The sequence below is a fragment of the Denticeps clupeoides genome, chromosome 2 (assembly GCF_900700375.1).
Source record: "Denticeps clupeoides chromosome 2, fDenClu1.1, whole genome shotgun sequence".
Classification (NCBI taxonomy): domain Eukaryota; kingdom Metazoa; phylum Chordata; class Actinopteri; order Clupeiformes; family Denticipitidae; genus Denticeps; species Denticeps clupeoides.
In genome coordinates this window covers 2,896,541-2,916,587 of record NC_041708.1, presented here as the reverse complement: position 1 = coordinate 2,916,587, position 20,047 = coordinate 2,896,541, and the positions used below count along the sequence as shown (strand labels likewise).

The 20,047-nt window shown below is 45.9% G+C and overlaps 1 protein-coding gene across 1 annotated transcript; it reads left to right on the top strand.

Moving 5' to 3' along the window:
* Positions 1–1,320: 1,320 nt before the first annotated feature.
* LOC114784930 (double C2-like domain-containing protein alpha) lies at positions 1,321–19,860 on the top strand. Its single transcript, XM_028970810.1, has 11 exons — positions 1,321–1,675; positions 4,490–4,822; positions 5,563–5,642; positions 6,061–6,135; positions 7,266–7,375; positions 9,609–9,735; positions 9,827–9,886; positions 12,502–12,704; positions 13,622–13,703; positions 16,705–16,801; positions 17,591–19,860. Exons 2-11 carry the CDS (start codon positions 4,495–4,497, stop codon positions 17,725–17,727), a joined length of 1,299 nt encoding a protein of 432 aa, XP_028826643.1. The 5' UTR covers positions 1,321–1,675; positions 4,490–4,494; the 3' UTR covers positions 17,728–19,860.
* Positions 19,861–20,047: the final 187 nt, after the last annotated feature.

Sequence of the window (20,047 nt, the reverse complement as noted above, 5' to 3'; positions counted from 1 at the left end):
GTTCCTGAGGTGAAGAACGCAGACCGGTTGCTGATGTAATCTGCTCCGAGTAACGGATCGACGTGTCTGAGCCATGGGTCTGATTGAGATTTGTGGTCCCGAGGAGGGGGGTTTTATTGAGTCCCATTTTGGGCCGTGTTGCTTTTGCGCGACGCAAGACCCTGGGCCGTCTGTCAGGGTGGGTTTGTTTACTGCCATCGTTCCAGGTGGTCCGTGTCTCTCAGACACTCGTGTCGCCCCCATTAGTCTCAGTCGGGCGTTCGCAGGGCCCTGCTGAAGAGGCCGTGGACCGGGATAATTATTTTCCCGCTTCACGCCAAAGTACACAACGGAGCATAATGAGAAGATGCCCTCTCTTCTCGCAGCGAACACAAGAACCGCATGACCGCTGCCCTGACGTGGAGGGGGCAGAGGGGGGGTTGGTGGGTGAGGATGAGGAGGAGGAGGAGGATGAATGCGCCGGTTATAAAACGATGGAAGATCCCCTCAGCAGATTTTTTGACTGCGTGGGTGGGAGGTGAGCTTGAGGAGACAGCGGCAGAGAATTCAGTTCCCTTTCAAGACGTCCAGGCTATTTGAGTTGCTTTAATTGACTAGAGTGTGTGTGTGTGTGTGTGTGTGTTAGTGAGAGAGGCTTAAAAGGAAAAGAGATAAAAAAGCAGGAAGAAAACAGTCAGAAGGACCAATGAATACCCATCAGCGGGAGGAGAGAAAGGGAAATGGTATGTTAGCCTTGGTCGAGCGGGGACTGGAGTGTCATTAGGGTAATTACATGGCGGAGGCCCACACAGAAGACAGGAGGGGAGAAAGTCCCCGACCGTGGATTACTCAGGAATCTCGGTAATAGCATTAACGGTTATTCATAAGCAGGATTGCAAATGAGGTGCATTATATGGGTATTGCACAAATCAAAAAGAACACAGAACATTGCTAATGTCAGTAAAAGTGGCAAGAAGTGTGTTTGTCGGTATACATAACACAACAAATATGTGAAACAAGCTGGTGCAGAAACCAAAGTGCATGGAGCATCGTTATAAATACACCATTAGAACCATTTTTATATATCCAGAAGTGGTAGTTGTAGCAGGGTTCCGCTCACAGTTAACTAAAAGTGACATTAAAATGTGTTCAAATTTGTGTGAAATTCGAGGTACTGTGCATCATGCGTTCGTTCAAATCAGGCAGTCTGGTACGTACTACACCAGATTTAAAGACCCCGGAGTCTGTGCTTCATCGTCCTAGATCTAGAGTTTAACAGAGTACTGGCAGTGGGAGAATAAGAAGGAGTGTAATGAATAAACCCTGCACGGAAGGAGAGAATCGGGGGTGGGAGCTAAAGAGAAAGGGAGGAGAGAGGGAGGAGAGCAAGAGAGAGAGCGGGGGGATCAGTCCGCGCTCATCTTCCGTTCATCCAGTCCTTCCCGTCTGTTTTCTCTACCACCCAGTTTGCGTCGCTCTCCGGTTCTCTGCAGAACTTTATTCATTATTAAAGCTCTGGGGTGATGAATGCGTAGAAGCTTCCCAGTCTCTCTCTCTCTCTCTCTCTCTCTCTCTGTCTCCATCCCTCTCTCCCACCCTCCCTCCACCACCAGCAGCAGCACCACCTGTTAATCCTGACTCCAGCGCTCCAGGATTCTCTCGTCTGTGGAGTCCCTCCTCACTTGCAATCGCTGAGGTAAGACCCCGAATGTTGCTTTTTTTTTTTTTTTCTTCTTCTTCTCCTTTGTCTTCTTTCTCCGTCTTCCAGAGGAGGCTTCTCTCCATCCATCCCCTCCTGTCCCTGGTCTGGCAGAGTTTCTCCTCTTCCTCATTTTCTGCTCATTTCCCTCCTGATTTCGCCTTGCTCCTCAGCAGTGATTGTAACTAGTGTGCTGATTATGGCTACAACTGAGTCAAGTATGAGTGGTTTCTAGACACACACACACACACACACACACACACACACACACACACACACCTGTGACACCCTCGCAGGGTTGTCAGGTTGCTGCAGCACAACTGAACATTACCAGGGTAAACGAAAATGTCAGCGATTAACACGTGTTAGCATGTCCTCACACATTGTCTCACACACACAAACACACACACGCGACGTGACTCAGTGGCTGTCTATAATTAGCATATTCAGTGTTTATAGTGCACACCGTGCGCTGGCACTAAACTGCCTGCTTTAATATCACACACACACACACACACACCAGGAATCCTTGCCTCCAGTGCTCTATAAATATCGGCGTGTGATTGACAGGCAACTGTCGGAGTGGGGCGCTGTGATTGGTGGGTCTCGTGTTAAGTACAGTGTGGAGTCTCTTAGGGTCAGACGCTGATTTTCAGGAATGCGGTTAGATGGCAGCGTGCACCTAAGCCCATACCTCTCTGTCTGTCCATGTGGCGTAGATCTGTACGCGCACGTAGGTTCTGGTTTTGCCGCCATGCCTCATGTAATAGGGGTGACGAGGTTACGTGAATAGACGTGCGTGAAGGTCAGACAGAGATTAGTCTAAATTATGGAAGGCGTTATAGCTGTTGCACACTCGTGCTGCCTTTTAAAGCAGTGAACACACCATAAAGAAATGTATTCTTAAAGTTTTATTTAAAAAATCATGAAGAAGTGAGCAGTATTTTCTTCCCTGATACCTTTGAGGCATGTTCACTGGAGGCACTATAACCACACCACGTTCTAAAGTGCCTGAGTAAAACAAATCGTAATGATGGCGAGACACTAAAGGTGCTAGAAGAGCTGGGTGTCGGTCTGTAATGAATGAATGATCTACAAAAGTCTACAAATGGAGAATATTGTGTTACTGCTCAGTGGAGAACAATAGAACACAATCGTTTTCTCTACACACGTCATGTCACTGTATCGTATCATATTTGATCAATGTTTGAGATAGGGGGTTTTGTTTTTGTTTTCATTGGTTTGTATTAGTGCCTAAGTCTTTTGCACAGTACAACTTGGTAATCAACCTGGTTTATATAAGTCTACAAAATGAATATTTTCTCGCATTTTTTGCAAGGTGGCAACGTGCGTAACTGAACAATGTATCTGTAAATAAAGTGACCACTGTGGAGGTTTGTGTTGGTCTCGCGCCTCAATTCTAAATTATCATGGCTAAAATCAATCCACCTCTTCCTCGTGTCATCACCCTTGGGAAATGTGAATAAGGTCACCAAGCTGTTCTGGAGCTGTTCTGTCCAAAACTCTCTCTAAGCCACCACAGCTTGCTAGACGTTGTGGATGTGCTTAGACACTTGGTGATTGACAGCAGTGGATGGAAGTGTGCGAAAGCAAGACTTTGGGGGCGGGGTTAGCAAATGATTGTACTTGACGTAGACTCCGTGGGGTTATTCTTTATGGGATTTTTGTCGGAAGATAACAGAGCCACAGCCAAATCCACAATCGCTACTTTAAACAAGTATGAAAAATTGAGACCCGCCCACACCGATGGTACACGGTTACTGGTTGTGGCCGGAGTGAGGTTGGGGTTCATCTGATGGACAAGGAGCCGGCTGATTATTCAGGTCACATCGCTGAGAGGTGCAACAGGTGGTGAGTGTGTGTGTGTGTGTGTGTGTGAGAGAGAGAGAATGAGGTGAGGAGGTTTTTAAGACCCCCGTCGAAGATGTCAGTCATGATTTCTGCATGCGGTCGGTCGTGATTGTGACTGTGGTCCTAATGAATCTAATTCGGCCGTTTCTCGGGTCATCAGCATGCCCCTCAGCACAGCCATCAGTCACCCAGCACATATTTATTACCTCTCCACCGCCACTGCCACATCCACTCTCCCGACGTTTGTGGGCGGAGAAGACGCCGGGGCATCTCGGGTCGAAGGCGGCGCTCGCGATGGCTGCTGGTTTAACGGCGGTGTTAATTGAGGGCAGGCGACATCTTACCCGATCCAGCTTTAGAGGAACTTCCCTTATCGCCGCGTTCTCTGTCCCCCCATTAGCGCCTCAAGGTCATCCCTGGCAGTGGCTCTGAAGACACTTTTTAGCCGCTTCCCCCTGCGTCTCGTTGTCACCATCCTGATCCCCACGAATGGCGGCAAATCCCTCATATCCTGCCCATGCGCTCAGAACGTGTCGGAACCGTGCTCACCGCCCCTCATCTCAGACCAACCCCCGACTGCAGCCAGGCAGAAACAGTATAGCCCGCGTTCCCGCGACATTTATTAGCGTAATGCGAGCCGGTGAGGCCTGGTAATTGCCTCGATGTGTTTGTCTCATCTTCTGAAGGGCTTCAGATATGCCTTTTGTGCTCCTGATCTCTCATACAGTCCGCTAAAATGTTAATTATCCGCTTTTATCTCAATATTTCAGCGCGACACTTGGCGGCGAGGAGATGACGGAACGAAATTAGCATTTTAACTCATCATTAGGGCTGATTGGGGGAGGAAGGCACTTATGAAAATGCCGCCCATAATCGTATCACTTGCTCTCACTGAAATGAATTCGCTCGATGACCCTCTCTTTTCTCCTGGCCCCTCAGCCCTGATGACTGTGCGGAGAGGAAAGCGAATGACCATCTCCATTCAGGAGCACATGGCCATAAACGTGTGTCCGGGGCCAATCAGGCCCATCAGGCAAATATCGGCCTACTTCCCCCGCCTCTCCCCCACCTCCTCCATCTCCGACTCGCTGTCGCCGACCCAGACAGCGTGTCCCTCAGCGACTCTGCCCGTGAGTGGGGCAGCGGCGGCGGGCGGCGGCCTGCTGTCCCCACTGTCGGTTGGGGCGGCGGGTGGAGGAGGAGGGACGCTGTCATTGATGAGCAGCATGGACACGTCGGTGGAGATCGACAGCTGCGACAGCGACGACAACAGTGAGTCGAACCCACAGCTCACAACACTACTAGACCAATGGTACATGTGGTCAATGATTTAACCACGCCCATAGTCCTGAAATGGCCAATCATATGCTACCACTCGTGTACATTGGCACACAGGTATCCTATATCGGTAGATGCTAACTGATATTGCTAATTGCTAATAGCTCACAATATCAGATCACACACTTAAAAAGGCCGACCACGGTCTACCACGCCCTAATGCACAACCACACACTAATACACTAATCGCACCAGTAATTACTAACTGCACACACAGCGAGCACAGCACACGGTGCACACAACGAAATGTGACCCGTCACCAGGGGGAGCAGTTTACGGGCCTGCTTCCTTACTCGCTAGGCCGACACAAGTGGCCAGCACGCTCCTTTATGCACCAAGAAGACAAAAGGCTACCACATGCCAGTTGCAGCGTAACCACACATTACCACAATCGTGGCCAATTGAATGCAATCTTCCATATAGTGTATTTACAGTAGTGTTATGACTATTGTACACAATATTGCATAATTGTTGGATGCCTGATCTGGAACAATATGTGTGTAGGAGTCTGCATCGTTCTCTTGGAATTGAACGCTATAGGAGGAAAGGCTTTAAATGAAATGCCGCCCATAAAGCCTTCATTTAATGTGTGCAGTGCAGTGCTCTTATTCTGCACTTACAGGCCTGAAGTGTTTAACGCGTGTATTTTATGGTACGTCTGTGTTTCGTTTAAGCATCACTGGGAACACTGGAGTTCGATCTGCTTTACGAACCGGCCACCAGCTCCCTGCACTGCACCGTCATTCGAGCCAAGGTACATTACGCGTGCCGCCGCACGTCTGCTGTTGTGCTGATGCCTGTGTTTTGAACATGTTGGGCGTCCAAGAGGAAATGTGCCCTGTCAGCTGACCCACTTACAGATGCTCTGAATTCACTCCGCTACATCCAGTTAACATTTGCATTGGGACCCACACTTCAAATCCGTTACTTTCCGTTACTTTCCCATCGCGCTCATCGGGCCCTGTCACTGCCGCCGTTGCGTCCCATATCTGAGGTCACGCCCACCGCTCCTCCGCCTGCCCCCATCCTCTTTCCATTTTCAATTCACCACAGCTGCGGAACCAGAACAAAAAAAAAATAAATCTAACGAAGGCATGGAAATATACTGGTGCAATTTCATTTTATAACCCCTGCTGCTTCATTCTCTCTGTGTGTGTGTGTCTCGTTGGCAGGGTTTGAAGCCCATGGACTTTAACGGCCTGGCCGACCCTTATGTCAAGCTGCACCTGCTGCCCGGTGCCTGCAAGGTGTCCTCCTCCTCCCCTCTCTCTCCGTGTCTGTCTGTCTGTCCGTCGGTACAGTGCTGTTATTATCAGGCCCTGCGTGGAGTCGCTTTGTCCGCGACGAACGGGTCCGGGTCCCCCGACAGCCATCGATTTCAGCCGGTCTGGCGTTTTATGCCACCTCTGTGGTAGCGGTGTTTAGCCGGGCGCTTTATGGAGGCGTTAAATCGTTCCTGTCGATGTAGCCGCTGTGGGACTTTGTTCTCGGCTCTACAGCCGACAAGGTGCTGAGAAACGGCTGTTTTTTACAGAGGAAGAATGGTCATTTGCAATTTTTATAGGAGCTGTAAGCTCAACTAAATGTCAACAAAATGCTTCCAGTGCAATTAAATAAAAGCTTAAAATAAAAATGTTTACTCTTAGATGTTTAGTGTGTTAAAATGAGAAGATATTTTAAAAAAATGCAAAGGTTCATGGGAGCACAGATGTCGCTGTATTTCCAAAATTTACATTACGTTTACAGGATTTACCAGACGCTCTCATCCAGAGCGACTTACAATCAGTAGTAACAGGGACAGTCACCCCCCCCTGGAGACACTCAGGGTTAAGTGTCTTGCTCAGGGACACAATGGCAGTAAGTGTGGTTTGAACCTGGGTCTTCTGGTTCATAGGCGAGTGAGTTACCCACTAGGCCACTACCACCCCAAAATGTCGTTAACTGTGCACAACCGTTAATAACATGCAGAGGACCTGGCTACTTTACTCAACTTCAGCCAAAAACGCATTTATGTCTCTCTGGCTCCTCGAATAGGAACTGGCAAATCAGCCTGTTACCTGGCAACCCATTACCATGGGGAGGAGCTTCTGGTTCGGTGTTGGGAGGAGTTTCCGATGTCCTGTGTGATGTGTCTCATGGCACCTCATGAATGGGTCTCAGGTTGGGGGCGTTTGAAATATGCTTCCATTAACCCAATAACTGCTCAAATATAAATTGCGGTTTGTGATATCTAATTTTTGCAAATTCTGTAATGGAAGTTGCGATATTACCAAACAATCTCTATGTCTGAAACACGTATTCAGCCTGGCCAGCTTTTTATGTTGAGACATGGTGGTAAAATGGTGATATCGTTTTGCCGTTGTGCTTCCTCTCCCAGGCCAATAAGCTAAAGACAAAGACGGTGCGCAACACACTCAACCCAGTGTGGAACGAGACACTGACCTACTGCGGCATCACCGAAGAGGACATGTACAGGAAGACCCTCCGGTGAAGCACACGCTCCCCTTCTCACGCCTGCCGTCGTTTCACCCACCTCTGTTGTTTTTCGCCATTTCCTTCCCGCCTCTCTCACGTTTCTCCTCGTGGGCTTTTCTCATCTCCGGTCGCGGTGACAGATTGAGGTCAGATTTTTGACTCCGGGGCGTTTCATTTTGGCGTGGGGGGGTTTGCCGAACTGTTTGTGTGACGGCCCTGCCACGCCAGCCAATCAGAGCTCGGGAGGGACACATCTCCCGCAGGTGAATTCTGTATTTCGCCAGTAGGTGAGACGACGACACATTCCGACAAGCGAACAAATCCCGGAGCGGCAAACCGACAGTCCGATTGCCGGTTTGCGCTAAAATGCCGGCTGAAGATTGTCTGAGGGTAATTTAGCATCTAACAGCCTAATGCTTCTGACACAACAGACCACACAGAAGGAACGCACAACCAGTGTGGACATTTTATTAGATAACGTGAACTGATTGTCATTGTGATACACAGCAGCACAGCACACGGTGCACACAGTGAAATGTGTCCTCTGCATTTAGTGAGCTCACCTCACTGTCACCTTGGCAGACTTCCTTAACCGCTAGGCCACCACTGCCTCATGGAAGAATAATCGAAATGCGACCCCAGATCTGTATGTGCCTGCTTAGAGCTGTAGGCCCGAGTAAAACAAGTACAGCCCGCCATTATTGAGACGTACGCATCCTTTGTCAAGAATTAGTCATTTATACATTGCGTCAACTGATTGATTATTTACAATGCAAGAAAGACGATCAGAAAGATCTTCAGCTCTGTTCCTGCTGTCCAACAAAAAAAGACCACAGCCATTTTGGCCAAAGCACCACCGACTGGCGATTGATGACTGTAGAAACCACAGACTGTAGAATGATTTTATTCTGTAATGCAGCACGTCAGGGAGCTTTGCAAATGTCAGATTCACTAAAATGCCATAACGTGGTCCTGAGATGACTTTTACGTCACTGATTCCATTCAATGTTGCCAGATCGAGCAAATGTGCCATAATCAAATTAACACAAATAGAAATTCAAATTTTTGGGTATAAATTAGTCATTATAATGTATAAATTAATAATGTATAAATAATGTATAAATTAGTCATTTATACATTGCGTCAACTGATTGATTATTTACAATGCAAGAAAGACGATCAGAAAGATCTTCAGCTCTGTTCCTGCTGTCCAACAAAAAAAGACCACAGCCATTTTGGCCAAAGCACCACCGACTGGCGATTGATGACTGTAGAAACCACAGACTGTAGAATGATTTTATTCTGTAATGCAGCACGTCAGGGAGCTTTGCAAATGTCAGATTCACTAAAATGCCATAACGTGGTCCTGAGATGACTTTTACGTCACTGATTCCATTCAATGTTGCCAGATCGAGCAAATGTGCCATAATCAAATTAACACAAATAGAAATTCAAATTTTTGGGTATCTCAAGAAGTCGTGAATGTTAAATATTTATCAGCAGTTTTCGGACGATGGCGGGCTGAAAAAAATACACACATGCGGCAACACTGCTTGCGTTACTCTGCCTGTGTGACAGCATGAGGAAGTAGGGTGTGTGAAAGCTTCTCCCTTTCTTTCCTACTATTCCTTTCCTTCATTATGACTCATTATATAATTTATCCTTTCTGCAACTAACTCCACATTCATTCCACATCTCAGATTTTCCACTCTTTCTGAACGTGTGTGTGTGTATATTGTACCGGGACATCAGTAAATTGCTTCCCCCGGGCCTTTGGAGCGGTTTCCCCGGGCAACGCTCCTTTGTGGGTGCTGCTGACAGGAGCCAATTTGGGCGCTTTGCCCCTCAGAGCAACTTTTCACAAAGGGTCCGCGGTGCACTGGAGAAATGCGCTGCATTTATTCAGCCGTCCCGCCTGTCCCTGCGTCCCTCGCTCTGTGACAGTTGGTCTGTTGTCTCCCACCCGTTTCCTTTCTTCTCTGATCCTTCGCTCCATTTTATCTTCTCGCCGCGTCTCAGTCGTCTTTGTAGTGTGAGGGCAGGCCCGGCTCCCCCAGCCCAGGTTAAATTTATCCCCGGGCCCAGAGCGTTTCATCAATGTCCGGGGCTGGTTTCTGTTCCACTGTTCCACTCAGGTTCTTTTTGGGGATTTTTTTACCACTAATATTTCACCTTAACTTTGTGTGTATGTGTATGTGTGTGTGTGTGCTTGTGTGTGTGTGCGCCTGCTTGCCTCTTTTCTCAGGGTGACAGTGTGTGACGAGGATAAGTTGACACATAACGAGTTTATTGGAGAGTCACGGGTGGCCCTGCGCCGAGTGAAGCCCGACCAGACCAAACACTTTAACATCTGCCTGGAGCACCCGCCTCCTGTGAGTTCCGAGAGAGCGTGGACAGCTCCGAGATTAAATTATTTGACATTGTCATTTGAACGTATTATCGTATATAATTTTTTTCCCCCAGCTTCCCTCCCCCACGGCCATGACTGTAGCGATGAGGGGGATCTCCTGCTACCTGAGAGAGGTGATGCATCTGTGACACACACACAGACACACACACAACATACCGTGGCATTTTTCTCCTCTTATCATGCCTGCACACACACAGGCTGTACAGCAATGCCTCTAACTCGCTAATTACCGTACAGTGGAGATAAAACAAACAGGGCTCTTGAGCTCCGGGGCACACAGTTAGACTTTTTATATCATTGAAAATTTCCTCCCCCTCCTCATTTTGACACTTGCATTAATCTTCTCGGGTGTCTCGAAGGTTCCCTAAGGTTTCAGCTTAGTGCAGCTCGCACAGGGGAGGGTGGTGCTCGGGTGAAGGGCTGAAACGTTCCTGCTTGATGGAGCATTTACGCAGTATAGATGTTGGGATGGGCCAGTAAGTTGTTGTGTTCTTTAATGTTTCATTAAGACGCTGACTGGATTGGACTTATTAAGGTTGTGGTTGGCTAGTTTCACTTAGTCTTCACTTCATTTCACTGCTTGTCGCTCTCTCGGGTCCTCCAATGGTAGCCTCCCCGCTTTCCACTGAACCACCATTGGTGGCAGGGCCTTCAGTGCAATGGCCCCACAGCTCTGGAACCCTCTTCCTCAGCCTTTACACGATTGCTCCTGTCTCTTCAAATCTGAAATCAAAATATTCGGTGTGAATGTATGTATATGTATGGGGTTGGCCTAGCGGTTAAGGAATCAACCTCGTAATCATAAGATTGCCGTCGTAATCATAAGATTGCCGCAAAGCACCGTCCCCACACATCGCTCCCCGTGCCCCTTTCATGGCTGCCCACTGCTCGACAAGGGTGATGGGTTAAATGCAGAGGACACATTTCGTTGTGTCACCGTGTGCTGTGCTGCAGTGTTCCACAATGACAACCACTTCACATATTATAAGAAAAAACTTTATTTATCCCTGTCCTAAAACATTCTCAATGCAAAAAGAGGAAATAATGATATACAAAACAGTTTTAATGCCAAAACAGTGGCATTAATCAGATTGAGTATGAAAAGTGACATATAAGTGTTTTATAATGTATATGTTATTGTCTTTTTTTGTTACCGTTTCTTATCCTACGTGTAAAGCGAGCGAACGGCACTATATAAATGTAACTTGGTTTAGGTTGGTTTAGAGGAACTATTGTGTTCCTGATGGACCGAGATTAAGCTGGTCGGGTAAATTTTGGTTGTTTACAGATCATTCGGATTTCTTTAGAGATCTGGGTGAGTTTAATGATAATATTGACTAGTGTTCCGTTGATCTCGTCTGGTTTGGTGGATTGGCTTTTTGGATCGTGCCCTGACTTGCTGCTCCGGTGGAGATAAGGGCTAATGAGAGATGCGGAGATAGCCGTGTGGGATGAATGAAAGGGGAAGAGCCGCCTTGGAAGCAGACGGCTGATTTTGGAGTGCTGGCCTGCGACAGCGTCGCTCGCGTCTGTGCCCAGCGGTGGACTGCTTCCTGCCTCTCTACCCCAGAGAGGAGAGGGGTGGCATGGGTAATGAGCAGCTATAAATACTGACGGCTGTACACCCAGCGCCGCCTGTAGACACCAGTGAGTCACCGCGACGCTGTCGCTTGCTGCTTTTCGCCTCCTCCATTCGTGCCGTCAGTATACACGTATACACACATGCTCATACACTCTGGGTTTAATGAGCCCAGGTCATAGGTTTCGCTGGTCCACAGGCAGATCTGCGGCCCAGTGTTTTTATTAAAGTGCAGGCCAAGATCCTGTTTTGACATGTTGATTTGACCTTTAACCTGCTCTTCTTTTTGTCACACCATCCTTGGTCTGCTGTATTCACCAGTGAAAGGCTCAACATATTGGTTGACCGGGGAGAGGATGTGTAAATACTGAATTGTGACGTTCTACATACAGCAATTGCCCGAGTCAGAATAGACCATGTCAGAAAATATTCACTTATAAAGAAGAAGAAAGCATTAACATGGCCACAGCCCCCTGGCCCCTGCAGAGGGACTGTAAAGGTTAAAGGTCAGGCGCTCCAATAAAGGGCGTACGGCCGTCTGAACCCTGTTATTTGTCATATGTGCCCTCAGAAACCAAAAAAGGTCAGAGCACTGACCTGTTGTGCACAGCACCCGTCCCCTTGGAGCGGATGGGTGTCTGGATCGATCAAATCAAACATTCATGTTTGCCGACAGACAGTGCAACGATGATTTATTTCACTCTAAAGAAGGAAACGTTGTCAGTTACATTTACATTTACATTTAAGGCATTTGGCAGACGCCAAGTACACAGCAACTTACAACGTGCTTCCGTGTTGCAATCAATGAAGTGATCAATTCTGGTTCACTAGGACCCCCAACTATGAATACAATCTTTTTATTCACTCTGTTGTAGTTTCTATACAGAAGTAAGACGATAAGAAGATTACAAATGAATCTAAATATTCTGTAAAGAGGAAGGTCTTGAGCTGCCATTTGCAGTTAACATGAAAAGTCTTCGTACTTTGGAGAATTTGGAGATGGGATAGAGTGAAAATCTTCTGCTTTGTTCCCTTGACAGTCATGGAGTTGAACACCATTTCCGCAGTGTGGTGTTGGGGCGGGAAAGGGGGAAGAAAGGTCAGCGAGCGGTGTATTGATCATTTGTAATAGTGTGCTTGTTTGTGCAGTGGGAGAGCGAGGCGCAGAGAAGTTTGGAAGAGAGGGGACGTCTGCTGCTCTCTCTGCAGTTCCTGCCCCCGACCACCCCTGATCCTGAAGCCAAGGGTGATGCCAAGGAGCGAGCGAAGGGGGGGCTGTGTGTGGGCGTTCGCCGCTGTGCCCACCTCGCTGCCATGGATGTCAACGGCTTCTCTGACCCCTACGTCAAGACGTGAGCGGTGCTTCCTCTACTGCTTGTTTTTCATGCATTTACCCTTCATAAAAATGGTGCAAAAGTCTTAGGAAGTTGTATAATTGTTGAAAGATTTTAAACTCAAATGACCTCTGTTTATGACCTGTTTAAGACAGATTACAGATAAAAAATAAAAAAAAAACAGTATTAGAATATTACAACATTACTATGTACCGTAATGCTTCTCTTTACATAAACTGAAACTGAGGACAATCGTTGGTTCGATAAGTCAATATGTGATGGGGCTTTTCACTGCTTTATTGAAATTGCACCTAAAATTAACTGCTTAAACTGTATTGGTTTGGATTGGTGCATAAAATATTAGCACATTACTGTAGTGCAGGGATTCCCATTTCTGTTCCTGGAGGTCCACTGATAGAACAAGTTCATTCCATTCCATTATTAACAACCTAATAAATTTAAGTTGAAAGCACAGAAGGTTGGAATGGAAGGCCACCAGGACCACTGCTCTAGTGCAGTTTTTACTTCATGAGGTTCTAAACAAGACCAAGTGCCATTGGACCAGGAAAGAGTTGGGAAACTGGCAAATCTTATTTCTCAGTATACATCAAAGATGAAGGTTTCTCATGAATTACGCATCGCACACAGACAGCAGCTGTCGTTCCGCTCCCGGCCTTCCACCCTGCCTCTTCTCCAGATAAAAAAACAGCTACTCGCCGTGCAAAAAGACACACACCCCACCCCCACAATCTATGCATCCAAGGCCCTGCAGCCTTATCGCCTCTCCTCCCGGTTATTCCTGACTCTGCTCACTCGGTGTGTGTGGGCCTGTTCTCTAATAACTGGTGTGTTCAGCAGACAGCAGAGCAGCGCTGTGAATAAAATGAAACCCTCGGCGGCACATAACCGCAGCATTGCCCTCATCTGTGCTGCAGGTACCTCAAGCCCGACCTGAAGAAGAAGTCCAAGCACAAGACGGCAGTCATCAAAAAGACCCTCAACCCTGAATTCAACGAGGTACAGATATACAGTACATCCGGAAAGCATTCACAACGTCTCACTTTTTCACATTTTGCTACGTTACAACCTTATTCCAAATGGATTAAAAACATTTTTCACTCAGAATTCTACACACAACACCCCATAGTGACAATGTGGAAAGAGCTAATTTATTGAAAATAAAAAAGAAATGGAGAAATCACATGTATATAAGTATTCACAGCCTTTGCCTTTGGCAGCAATTACAGCCTCAAGTTTTTTTTGAATATGATGCCCCAAGCTTGGCACGCCGATCCTTGGCCATTTTCATCCATTCCTCTTTGCAGCGCCTCTCAAGCGCCATAGGGTTGGATGGGAAGCGTCTGCCATTTTAAGGTCTCTCCAGAGATGTTCAATTGAATTCATGTCTGGGCTCTGGCTTGACATTCACAGAGTTGTCCTGAAGCAACTCCTTTGATATCTTGGCTGTGTGCTCAGGGTCGTTGTACTGCTGACAAATGGGATGTCCAAGATGTCTGTAATTTGCAGCAGTGATCTTTCCCTCTATCCTGACCTGTCTTCCAGTCCCTGCAGCTGAGAACCATCCTGACGGCATGATGCTGCCACCACCATGCTTCACTATAGGGATGGTATTGGCCTGGTGCCTGGTGATGCCTGCCATTCACACCAAAGATTTCAATCTTTGTCTCATCAGACCAGAGAATTTAGTCTCTCATGGACTGAGAGTCCTTTGGCGAACTCTAGGTGGGCTGCCATGTGCCTTTTACTATTGAGTGGCTTCCCTCTGGCCATTCTGTCATACAGGGAGTGCAGAATTATTAGGCAAGTTGTATTTTTGAGGAATCATTTTATTATTGAACAACAACCATGTTCTCAATGAACCCAAAAAACTCATTAATATCAAAGCTGAATGTTTTTGGAAGAAGTTTTTAGTTTTTTTTTTTTTCTAGCTATTTTAGGGGAATATCTGTGTGTGCAGGTGACTATTACTGTGCATAATTATTAGGCAACTTAACAAAAAACCAATATGTACCCATTTCAATTATTTATTTTTACCAGTGAAACCAATATAACATCTCCACATTCACAAATATACATTTCTGACATTCAAAAGCAAAACAAATCAGCGACCAATATAGCCACCTTTCTTTGCAAGGACACTCAAAAGCCTGCCATCCATGGATTCTGTCAGTGTTTTGATCTGTTCACCATCAACATTGCGTGCGGCAGCAACCACAGCCTCCCAGACACTGTTCAGAGAGGTGTACTGTTTTCCCTCCTTGTAAATCTCACATTTGATGATGGACCACAGGTTCTCAATGGGGTTCAGATCAGGTGAACAAGGAGGCCATGTCATTAGTTTTTCTTCTTTTATACCCTTTCTTGCCAGCCACGCTGTGGAGTACTTGGACGTGTGTGATGGAGCATTGTCCTGCATGAAAATCATGTTTTTCTTGAAGGATGCAGACTTCTTCCTGTACCACTGCTTGAAGAAGGTGTCTTCCAGAAACTGGCAGTAGAACTGGGAGTTGAGCTTGACTCCATCCTCAACCCGAAAAGGCCCCACAAGCTCATCTTTGATGATACCAGCCCAAACCAGTACTCCACCTCCACCTTGCTGGCATCTGACAAGAAGCGTGTGGAAAAACCAAGGCGCAAAATAACTGCCCATGAACTGAGAAAAGTCAAGTGTGCAGCTGCCAAGATGCCACTTGCCACCAGTTTGGCCATATTTCAGAGCTGCAACATCACTGGAGTGCCCAAAAGCACAAGGTGTGCAATACTCAGAGACATGGCCAAGGTAAGAAAGGCTGAAAGACGACCACCACTGAACAAGACACACATGGCTATATTGGTCGCTGATTTGTTTTTGTTTTGTTTTTGAATGTCAGAAATGTATATTTGTGAATGTGGAGATGTTATATTGGTTTCACTGGTAAAAAAAATAATTGAAATGGGTATATATTTGTTTTTTGTTAAGTTGCCTAATAATTATGCACAGTAATAGTCACCTGAACACACAGATATCCCCCTAAAATAGCTAAAAATAAAAACAAACTAAAAACTACTTCCAAAAACATTCAGCTTTGATATTAATGAGTTTTTTGGGTTCATTGAGAACATGGTTGTTGTTCAATGATAAAATTATTCCTCAAAAATACAACTTGCCTAATAATTCTGCACTCCCTGTATTTTGGAAAAAAATACTGAAAATCTATTTTGGAATAAGGCTGAAGCATAACAAAATGTGGAAAAAGTGATGCTTTTTTTTATACTTTCTGCATGCTCTGTTCATGTGCATGTGCACATGAGCGCACAGCGAGGCAAAAAAAATATTATACAAATACATTCTTTGCGAACCATAAAATTTGATTCTTCTGTCTCTCACAGTTGTACCTATGATGAAAATGACAGACCTCACTTATCTTTTTCACTAGGACAACTTACACATACATTTTTGCCCCACTGTATATCTGCATTAATTGCATTAATTGTGCATTTTGGAACGTTCCACTAAAGTGCAAAAAATATATTTGTTCACTTGGTGTAATCTAATTGAGCTGATCATCTAATCAGCAGCTCATAATGTTGAAGAGGAGCCACTGATGTTGGAATTCAAAATAGTTCCTTTCAAGGAACCCAAGATTGCTGTACATAGGGATATTCAGAGCTATTACTGTGATATTAAGTGATATTTTAGAAGGCTGTTGTAGATTTTCAGAAGGGCATGTAACAGGGGTGGCAGGTCTTTATAGGCAAGGGAATCCTTTTCAGCAGTCCAAGAATGAATTTGTTGGAGAAGGAGGTCCTCCATGTCTGGGGAGCACGTCCATGGAGGATTTTGTAGGACATCCAGAATTTTACATGAAGCCAATGCAGGACTTGGTGCCTGTGAGAACTCTAGCAGCTGAGACCTGTACGTATTTGTTGAGGGCTTTACTGGGGAGACCAAACATTAATGCACACACGTATTTTGCCTATGTGAATTTTTCACTTTGACTTTTGACCCTTCCTGCAGGAGTTTTTCTATGAGATCACATTCGCGGAGTTGTCCACCAAGACTCTAGAGGTCACTGTCTGGGACTATGACCTTGGAAAGTCCAATGATTTCATTGGTGAGAGGACTTCGTGTTCGTGACTTGTTTTGCTGCTATTAAACATGATGTTTTTATGAGCAAAGGGAGGAGCCTGTCTGCATGATTGACAGCTCTCACACACACTTCTTTCTCATTGTGGAGGATTGTAACTGCCTCCTGTCAATACGACACAGCTCAGGTGTTGCACAGCTTCCCTCTCCTCCCTTTTCCCACCATTTCCCTCCATCTCTACACTCCTAATACCCTTTCTATACAGGCTGTGTCAGATGACATCACAAACGTGACCACGCCCACTACCAACACCAACATTTAGATTATTAGCACTTTAATTCATCCAGTCTGACTAGTGAGCATGCCCCATGTCTTATAAAGCACCAGCACAATTTGGCCTGTATCCTCACGTTTATATTTAAAATGACAGTTCAGTGTCATTGTCAGTTCAGTGTCAGTTCAGTGCGAGCGTGCCAATGTGCAGCTGGTTGTGTAACTGAGAGTTCTGCAGCACGTGCCACGTGGCTGAAGTGTGAAAAGTGGGGTCTGGGCTCAGAGGGAATGAATGAATTTAAAACATTTTATAAGAATTGTTTCGATCCGCAAGCATGTATCAGGCCAACGGAAAAGCATCTGTTGAATTTCAGAATTGTGTACTGTATCACATACCTGTGATGTAATATATTTTCATAATTAAATCTGAATGTTCATTTCGAAATTCTGCCCGTCCGTCTCACCTTTTCTGCTGACTCCTGTCACAGCTCTCAGTGCCAGAGTCACCATTTCTTGTTTCTTTTTTCTCCTATGCTTCTCCAGGGGGCGTGTCCTTTGGATGTCAGTCACAGGGCGACGCCCTCCAGCACTGGATTGATTGTCTGAAGAACAAAGGCAGGAAGGTGGAGCGCTGGCACACGCTGACCAATGAGCTGCCAGTATCCACGTTGCAGGAGTGAAATTGGTGGCGGGGGTGTGACTAGCGTTCCTGGCAGCAGGTTTGAAGGATGATCCTGGTCAGGGAGAACTGTCCCTCTTCACGAGTGCTCAGAAGGCCGTTAGGGTCCAGGAGGAAGTACATTCTTCATTTTGTACATTTCTCCAACAGCCGGAATCATTTCTCCGTACGGTGGTGTCTGTTTATGCATGAGAGGCTAAGAACCGAAATCTGAGAGTCATAACATGACCACACTATGTATATAAGCGTAACATCTGTATCTGCTCTGTGCAACTCCAAGGCAACTCCAAAATGTATTCTATTGTGGGACCAGCATCTGCAAACTGTGCGTCCTCTGCTCCCCAATCTTTTATTTTGCAGCTCTAACACTTTATTAAAACGGCAAAGCTAACTGGAATGTTGGGTACCCAAAGTATGAAACACGTGCAAGTTGGTTTTCGTGAGATTTTGGAACATCTGCTATGAAAATCACATGAAAACAGCTGCACGGAGGTTTACTCCAGTTATGCCCTGTTTTGCACTCGGCCTCAGCCACTCAGATGTTCCCATATTGTGGCTGCCTGCACCAATACTTCTGTGCAACAAAGTCACATGGCAATAAGTCCACTTTACGATGATCATGACGATGATGAAAATGCTTCCAGGCAAATCCAACGAGCAACTGTATAAAAAACTGAACTTCCACGTTTAAAGCTACCCTTCAACTTGGACTGATGTATTATGTGTATGTTTATTGAGGTTTTTGTGAGTTTTGTGGTCAGAACTCCTGAATTTATGGGTGAATGTGGAGCTCAGGCCAATGCTGACAGCTTCGCGAAGCAATAACACCCAAATTCTGGTTGTTCTGCTGTTACACAGGAGCGCAAAAAAAAAAAGAAAAGAAATGTGCAGCGATGGCGTTTATCAGAATACTTATTAAACGATCATTACGTCGTGTCAGATTCACGCGGGAAGTCATACAGCTCTCAGTCGGACAGGGTTACGATAATCTCCTCCCGCGGCGGAAGCCCGCATTGTGCCGACACACTGATACACGCAGGATCAGAACGTTCTGTGTATGTTCCAGGTGTTTGATATGCTCCCGTTCTCCCCTGGTACCTCCTTTCATTCCTCTAATGGACGCTGATAAGGCGTCTCAGGGGGAGGGCTGCAGCAGACGCCTTCCTCTTTTGATGTGCCGGGAGGAAGAGGAACGCCTGGCGCTGCAGGCCTCGTGATCCGAGTGCCAATGTTTACATGTCGGAGGTTTTCATTTGGTTAATGTGTGGCTACCGTTGCTGTCGTCGTTACCATGACACTCTTACCATGCATTTCTTAAAAAAAAAAAAAAAAAAAAGATAAAAAAATAAATAAATAAACAACATTGCATCTGTTTATAACTATGGAAGTTTTTGGTAACAATAATCTTAATATTATTTGTCACAATTGTGTACATATGCATATATATTATATATTCAGTCTGAAGAACAATGCATGAAGGTGTCATGCTCTTTCCTGAACACGTTAAAAAGTGAAGAAAATAATAATAAAGTCTTGTGGAGAAGTTTAGTATTTACATTATTGGTTAAGTTGTCCTGTTTATTAATTATTTCACCTATTTTCTGCACAGGATTTACCATTCTTAATTCTACATTGTTAAAGGGTCATAATTTACAGAAACAAGACAGCATATAGTAAAAAATATTTCTATTTAAACCACGTGTAACATGTGGTGCTGGAAAAAATGATGATTTCACATGATTTCTGTTGTACATTGCTCCAGCTTGGTTATGTTTATGCAGGGCCTGTGATCATGGGTTGGCCTTGTTTTGTTGGAGATTTTTTGGATTTTCAGAGACAGTGGCATGAAACCCTTGTGGCCGCTGGCTGTGCTCCACAGCGTACTGGAGGTCATCATGCTGGCGGCGGAGGTCACAGCGCGGGCACGACGTGCTGGACCAGAAACTGGCCGAACTGCGGACGCTGCAGGAGGCGTGAAATCTGCTCTGCACCAGAGGACCTCGCCCGAGGGCGTCAGGCCATCTGTCCACAAGACGAGACCGAAGTGTGTGCCAGGGACAGCAGAGTAAATTGCATCTGGATGGATCATTCGATGGAATGGGCCAACAAGACGCTACAGTGGGGTCCAAAATATCTGTGACATCTGTGACACTCTTCTGTTCTGGAAGTGACTGTGTTTCTCTGCATTGGCTGAAAGAGGTCGAAAAGTTCTCCAAAACTTGTGAACAATTGCAACAGCATCTTGGTAATAATAAACGTGATGGTTCGAATACATTTTGTGTAAATGTTGTGCTCGGAAATATTACAATATAGAATATATA